Source organism: Myxine glutinosa, chromosome 7 (genome assembly GCF_964187855.1).
Source record: "Myxine glutinosa chromosome 7, kmMyxGlut1.1, whole genome shotgun sequence".
In the NCBI taxonomy this organism is placed as follows: Eukaryota; Metazoa; Chordata; class Myxini; order Myxiniformes; family Myxinidae; genus Myxine; species Myxine glutinosa.
The window spans coordinates 28,453,995-28,462,185 of record NC_136267.1 but is presented as its reverse complement, the minus strand read 5'-3'; the positions used below and the strand labels follow the sequence as shown (position 1 = coordinate 28,462,185).

At 42.8% G+C, this 8,191-nt stretch overlaps 1 protein-coding gene across 1 annotated transcript in view; it reads left to right on the top strand.

The window, feature by feature from the left end:
* The first annotated feature begins 1,883 nt into the window (after positions 1-1,883).
* The window catches only part of LOC144892908 (dmX-like protein 1), a 77,485-nt gene continuing 71,177 nt past the window's right edge, over positions 1,884-8,191 (top strand). The window contains exon 1 of the mRNA XM_078781379.1: positions 1,884-1,969. Within this exon, the coding sequence (XP_078637505.1) occupies positions 1,931-1,969 (39 nt within the window). The 5' untranslated portion in view covers positions 1,884-1,930. The remainder of the gene's footprint in view (positions 1,970-8,191) is intronic.

Sequence of the window (8,191 nt, the reverse complement as noted above, 5' to 3'; positions counted from 1 at the left end):
GTGGCCTACTCTTACACATACTATGACATAACTAATTCTAATGGGCCTACGTGTTACTTGTGGACTAACTATGGGGGGCAAACCTTTAACCTTTAATGATGTCATAATTGTCATATGTACAATCTCAAAACCTCAACACATATATGTATATATATATATATATGTATGTATGTATGTATGTATGTATGTAGGTATGTACGTACGTACGTATACAGTCACGTGAAAAAGTAAGTACACCCCATGTAAAGTTTTGACTTTTTCAACATATTTCAACATACAGCTATTTGATCTTCATTTCAACAATATTGATAGATAAAGGTGATATAATATAACAAATATCATGAAACATTTACATTTTGTAGTCCATTGTATAATTTAAATAAACGGAAATGCAAATTTCGCATGCGGAAAAAGTAAATACACCCTTGGCTCTAATCGGTGGGATTGCCCCCTTTGGTAGAAACACCCTCAAGTAGGCGTTTCTTATAACTGTCTACTAGTCTCTGACATCGACTGGGAGAAATTTTTGCCCACTCCTCCATGCAGAATCTTTCAGCTGGCGATGTTTGAGGGGTTTCTTGGATGCACAGCTCGTTTCAAATCCCCCCACAACATCTCGATGGGATTAGATCCGGGGTTTGACTTGGCCATTCCAGAACCCTCCATTTCTTTCTTTTCAGCCATTCCTTGGTGGATTTACTGGTATATCTAGTGTCATTGTCATGGTGCAAGGTCCACCTTCGGTTGAGCTTCAACTTCCGACAGATGCCCTCACGTTAATCCTCAAGCACCCTCTGGTACAATGAACAATTCATAGTGGATTCTATGATGGTGAGCTGCCCAGGCCCTGATGCAGCAAAGCTGCCCAGGCCCTGATGCAGCAAAGCTGCCCCAACCATAATATTTCCACCACCATGCTTTACAGTTGGTATCAGGTTCTTGTGGTCAAATGCTGTCCTTGGTTTTCGCCAAACATGTCTTCTGGTTCTGTGGCCAAATAGCTCTACCTTGACTCATCTGTCCAGAGCACATTGTTCCAGAAGTGCTGGTCTTTGCTGAGGTGTTCATTGGCAAACTTTAGTCTTGCCCTGATGTTCCTTCTGGACAGCAAAGGTTTCCTCCTGGCACACCTCCCATGTAGATCAAATTTGTGCAGCCTCTTTCTAATGGTAGACTCGTGCACTTTGACATCAACAGTGGCAAGAGCTACCTGTAGGTCCCATGATGACATTCTGGGGTTCTTAGAGACTTGTTTCAGCATCTTGCGGTCTGCTCTCGGGCTGAACTTGCTTGGGCAGCCTGGCCTGAACAAGTTGGCAGTTGTTTGGAATCTTCTCCACTTGTAGATGATCTTCCGGACAGTCGAATGATTGATTTCAAATTGTTTGGAGATCTTTCTAAATCCCTTCCCAGACTCGTAGGCATCTATAACCTTCTTTCTGAAGGCCTCAGAGAGCTCTTTTGATCTAGGCATGGTGATGCCGCACACTTCAACAACAAAGAGCAAACCAAACTAAATGTCTGAGGTTTAAATAAGACAGGTTCCTCCGAGATCCTCTCTAACGATGTTCTAATCATTTGCACCTGAGCTGGTGCACCTGATTCTAATTTTAGGTATTTGAAGTAGTGATAACTGTAGGGGTGTACTTACTTTTTCCACATGCGAAATTTGCATTTATGTTTTTAAAATTATACAATGGACTACAAAATGTAAATGTTTCATGATATATGTTATATTATATCACCTTTATCTGTCAGTATTGTTGAAATGAAGATCAAATAGCTGTATGTTGAAATATGTTGAAAAAGTCGAAACTTTACATGGGGGTGTACTTACTTATTCACGTGACTGTATATATATATTCATGTTTGACTTTTCTCATACAACTCTTGTCACTTATTTTCCAGATGCTGCAACGGAATCTTACCAATGTTCGCCGACTGGCGAGCCATCCATCTCTGCCATACTGTGAGTAATGACAATCTAAACTTTTATCACGTCTAAACCTTGCACTCACTTTTATGTTTGTTTCATCGATACCTTTTTGAGTTTTTTGGGATAATCTACTGTTGTGCGAGACGGGTCGCATTAGCACAGACCATCTTAGCGAGAAGTCTGGCAAGACCTCCGTGGGTGCATTTAAACATTTTTAAAAGTTACTGTGTTCAATATCTATTGATTATGATTCCCCAAGGATGGTTCCAATAAAAGCTAAACCTGGTGGTGAAACACGCAGGAGGAAAAAGGCGGTGAAAAGCTTATTTTAATGAAAATGTTTATTTGCAAATTATTTTGACACAGGAATCATGAGACAACAGTACTCGGACAGATCTGGTGCACAAAAGACAAACAAATAGGGGAGGTGAGACTCGACAAACCGAAGTTATGTAAAAGAGTTAAATATTAAACCCACTAATGGTGATAAAATACCGGACTCGTACAAGACGAAGGGGAAAGCAACAGGTGAGGACTTGAACAAGGTACAAGGTTTTTCTCCTCCACGATGGTGTCATGCAGGCTGGTGATGGTGACAGCAGGCAGGACGAAGTAGAGACGATGACGATTATTTGCGATGCCGGGAAGATGGAATCCTCAGTCTCTCGAAAGCTCCTCAAATTGGGTGACGAAACAGAGTGTGTGAGCCAATGTCCAACTCATGCGCATATGCGTGGTCACTGCCCTTACCACCTCCGGGTCTGCCTCCATGGGCAACAGGTCCTGTCATTGGCCGCCTGCTGCTTGGGGGTGGCTCCATCTTCTTGCCCACCCTGCTCTGTTGGACATAAGGCCCTTATAAAAAGTGTTTCCCCTCAGCCAGGGCTTACAGCCGACTTCGCCACCATGGCTTGCTGTTGCCTGGCCAGACAGTCCGTAATGGTTTCCATGGAAAGCACGTCGTGCTTTCTTGTGTGCCTTTGTGCCCAAGTCTGCCAGATGGCCTCACCCGTTACAGGAGGTTTTACACAACAATCTTACCCTGTTCTGATTTAAGGTTCACGCTCGCTGTCTCCTTGGCACACATCTTGCTGGACGACTTATCTGTGACAAATATCTAATACAAGGGTATTGTAACATACTCAAACACATGGACCAAACTATTCTTACCACAATCTAGCTATGGATCCCTTTTCATGAAACAATGCTTTTATTGGCGCTGAGGAAGCGCCTTTAGCGATTGACTTCCAGCCAGTGTAACGCTAATTCCTGTCACAGGAATTCGGAGATCATATAAGTGGGCGTGGCAGTTCCTGATTGGTTCGTGTTGGGGAACGCCTTCTCGCTGCCGACGTGACGTAAATTCGCGCACGCGCACTGGTGATTGGCGCTGAGGAAGCGCCTTTAGCGATTGACTTCCAGCCAGTGTAACGCTAATTCCTGTCACAGGAATTCGGAGATCATATAAGTGGGCGTGGCAGTTCCTGATTGGTTCGTGTTGGGGAACGCCTTCTCGCTGCCGACGTGACGTAAATTCGCGCACGCGCACTGGTGAAGCTTACTCGATCTTACTCGATCCCATATTACATGTACTTTCATTGCATACAAATTATACTTCCTCCTAGAAATTCCAAGCCCGAACCTCAGCGCAATCCAAGAGGATTCACTTGTTATATTAATGAACAGGATTAAATATTTAAATTGATATGTGTGGGAAAATCAAATGCCCAGACCAGGAATCGAACCCAGGTCATCTGGAAAACCGTACCAGTGCTCTGCCACCACGTGCGCTATCTGGGCAACCCTGACTGAGCATGCAATTTTCCCACACATATGATTGCCACTCTCTTTCCATCAATGCTTCCGAGGCACTCACTGCCAACCATAGGAGCACTAACGGCCACTAATTTTTCCACATATACACAAAGAATTAAGTTAAGCACCCCCCCCCCCCGTTTTTTTACAACCTCGCACATTACAAGTTTGTTGTCGTCAAAACAGTGTAATATACCCATGATATTGCTATATTTTCTGGAGAAGTGATATTATGGTCACATAAAAACATAACAATCATGCCGTTTTCAATATTTTATTCTGAATAATTTAAGGTGAAATTTTTTGGGAATTTTAGGCATATTTTCACCTCAATTTAAGTATGGAGCTATAGGTCCATCACGGACAGTGTGGATGACGTTTATGTTTTCTAACGTACAGTCATTGTTCTGAGAAGACCTCTAGCGATCTTTGCGTCAATAACGTGTGTAGGACCCACGTGATCGGATCACTGACTCAACCAATCACTTTTTTTCACTTTGATCACTCAATTTCATCAATGGATAATTGCTAATGTCATACCAATCATTATTTGATCTCACATACCTTAGAATATATGCCAATGTATACATATACACAAAGAATATATATTAGGGGGTGCTTACCTTAATTCGTTGTGTAGGGGTGCTTAACTTAATTCTTTGTGTATATATTAATTTAATTATTTAATCCTGTTCATTCATATAATATTGCTTCACCACACCCCCAGTGGTGTTTATAATAGAAGACATGGATTTGTCCCCCCCCCCCCCCCACCCCCTCCCACTGCCCATTTGGAGAAGACCCTCTGGTGTTCAGGCTATTGGTGCTCCTATGGGCATAAGTGAGGAATTGTCATGTTTCCAACCAAGTGTCTCCAGAGAAGGTAGCTCCGGGTACTGCATGTGTGCTGCCTCCACACTGCTGCCTGATAATGCGAGTGTTGTATGTGAAAGGAAAAAACATCACTTGTTGGTAGAAGTATCTCTGGGGAATGAAACGTCACAAATACATTTGAACGTGCTCTGTTGGCAGTGGTGACATTTGGCACATTGTAGACTTTGGAGATAAACTGCTCAACATCTGTGCCGGTTTGTTCATCCAGATTGCCCTCACCAAGATGTTTGAGAAAATTATGGTGCTTTTGGAATACTTTCCAGCATGATTTCTTGCTTTGTCCAGCCAAGTGGGAGATGGTGTCACTTGCAGTGAGAGCATGGAATGCAGGAATCGTTTCCAGCACACCCTGTTCCAGAAGGAAATGCAGGAATCGTTTCCAGCACATCCTGATCTGCTCCAACATCGTGTGAATAGGAATGTGCTTCCTCTTAGCAGTTTGGAGCATTGCACCTTGTGAAAATGAGCCAATAGTAACGCAAGCACATCTGTGTTCCTCGCAGCAACAACGATGCTAGATGCCTGGCTTTCTAAACAGTGGATGATTAATTCTTGTCTGCAGCTTCACTTGTGTCCGGCTTCCAGTGTCTGTGTTTACTCCAGGGTCAGATGCTTAAACTCTCTCTTTATTCCTGAATCAACCAACTTCCACAATTACTTTGTTGTTTGTTTTATGCAACATCAACTGTTAGGACAAGAATCTTGCCAGGTCTGCTTTGCTGTCACAGGGTGTGCTCTGAAGTTTGCCCACAGGCAGAGGAGCATCCCTACTTCCTATCGGTCTTCTTATTGCTCCTGAACCTTGACCCCGGCTTCTCCTGTTACCACCTTTGATTGAAGCCTCATTTTATCTGTCAAATACTACATCCTCTCTGCTATATCGAGCTCCTCTTTGTACAACATGTCCAACAAATGCATCAGCAAGGTCCCCCAAGGTGGCAGTCCCCTGAGGTTGCGCTGTGGCAATCACTTGTGCCTGACCATCAATAATAAGTGATGTCTTCTCACCAAGATCTGTAGCTTCAATGACAGAGGGGCCTGAAAGTACCTGAGACAGGATTGCTTTTGACCCAGTTCGAAAGCTTCCATTAATTTCTTCTTGATTCTGTGGCACTGGCAACAGTTAATGTTTTAATAATTCAGAGGTTGACATCGTGCCTCGCTTCATCGGCAGTGATCAAACTTTACGACAGTTTCCTGTCTGCCTCAAATTACTCCACTTTCCCTGTAACTGAAGCATTGTGTCCCACCTGAAACAATCAGGTGAAAGTAAGGAACAGTGCTTTCAGCAAGAGATCGCTGAACTTGGCCGAGAAGCCTTTCCTTTACAAAATTGTTCAGTTGATCCTGTCCCTTCTTGCGGCCTTCCAGCAGATCCTCGTCGATCTCCTTTGTGGGTAGGTCCTTGGTTGCAATGTTTTGCAGATCTACAATGTAGTGATGTTTATTTTGAGACTTTCAGCTTCATCCTATTTACGGAAAAAATAATAAAATAAAATAAGCAATTTATCTTTGGGGAAGAAGTAAACAAGCCTCGGCTTGGACAAAAAGGAAACAAGTAAACAATTGGCATACAGTATTTGGCCTTTATCCTATTGTATACTGCTGTTCTACAAATGGTTTAGTTTCAGTGACGACCAGTATTTCAGTGACCAGTATTTCAGTATTTTGTTTTTTGCCTGTAAGACCTTAACTGTACATTTTTCAGCTTGGCAAACAGAAGAAATTAATTCACCACCCCCAGATCCTTTGGGAAAAAATGTCTTCCAACTTTTATTCAAAAATGCCTACGATGGTCTTATGGGGCCACTTTTTCCAAATTTGGGACCAGACTGGTATGTTTGATGCATCCTCGGTCATTATGACATGTTGGTTTAAGATGTATGGAAAGTTTTGAAGTGCGACAGGTTGTTAAGCTTAATTCGGACATCGTTTTGGAATACTGTCCTCTTTAAATTGTTACAATTCTTAATGATGTGTCAGCAACTCTGGGATTTGTCATCTCCTTTAAATTGATGGCATGGATGTAGCTCTCTAGGATGTACATGGAAATCCGTATTTTCATATTCAGAATTTTTTGGTCATCAGAAAATTATGGATAATTCAATGACATGATTAGGGAGAATAGAAGTGGTAACGCTAATGTGGATTCATTTCTGAACCCATTTCTTCCAGATGTGGTATACGGCTAACACTCCTATGTTCCGACACGTCATTACCGCGAGTGCAGATATTGTTTTGTCAGTCGTTGTTTTTGCACAGTATTTTTGTGGTAGTTAGCTGGTATGGGAGCCTGCACGGTTACCATGATGTCAGCCATGGGATTAGCCACCATTGGTAGCAGGACTGGTTGTGCGAGTGGCAATGAGATTATTATTGGCTGATACACAGCACTTACACAAGATGTAATGCATAACTTATGCAATATATACATTGCTACTACTACTACTACCACTAATGAGCATGCCCAGCTAAGGGACGTTGCGACCCCCTTTGGGGCATTTGACCCTTTTGCACCTCGTTCTCTTGGGGCTGTGGGAAAGCGAATTTGAAATTTGGCCAATGCACTGATGATTCCTCACCTAATCTTTGTAGCGGACACCTTGGGATCTTTAGCATCCATCAACTAATGTCGGCATGCAGGACACCTGCTTGATGTCCATCTGAGGGAAGGCACACACATTGATGAAACACCCCATCTGTGAAACACCTGGATTACAGTTTATAGTTTGGTCGGGATTCAAACCCAGACAAGACAGCTTGGAGGCGAGTACGAGTACCTCTAGGCCATCCTGCCCGCCCTAATATGTAGACGGCCTGCAAGCCCAAGGTTGAAGTAAAATCGCATGTAATATGTATATAGAGTGATCCTGCTGGGGACACAAATGCTGGCCTAGGCTATGCTGCAATGCATGTACAGTTAGTGCTTCTTCTATTTTTTTGCGAAGTTCTGCAGTTTCCTCAATGTAATAATTGTGAATTGATCAGAAGGCAACAAGAGGCCCCTCCCAGGGTCCAAGGTATAATTTCCATTTCATTCCTTGGCTATGTGAAAAACATGAAAAGTTTACATCCACCACCAATTTAAAGCTCGGGAAATCTGCTCCGTCTGTCTGTCTTGTCTGTCCGTCCATCCGTCATGCCCACTCCTCCAAAACAGAGAGAAGAAAATTTAAATAAAGATTTGATATCAGGTCATTCCTGGTGGAACTTTTTGCCATCTTTCAACTTTGCTTTAGGTGGGAAGCATGGGGATTTGCGATGGTGCGCCATTGACTTCGCTCTAGTTCCAGTTGGATTTTTCTTCAGTTTCCATGTTCCCAGTCGTGTTATCTTTGAGGTCCATTCACTTCGTTGTTTTTGTCCACCGGTTTATGCTTGGCTCACAAAGGCCCACCATTGGCAATTTACCTAACTGGGGAATGTGTTTGAGAGGTGAGATTGTTGTCTTGTTTTTAAATTGAGTGTGTCGGACAAAAATAAGAAAAATGAGGAAAACAAATGCATGATTTCCATTCTGCTCATTTGTCAAGATGCTAAGCAATG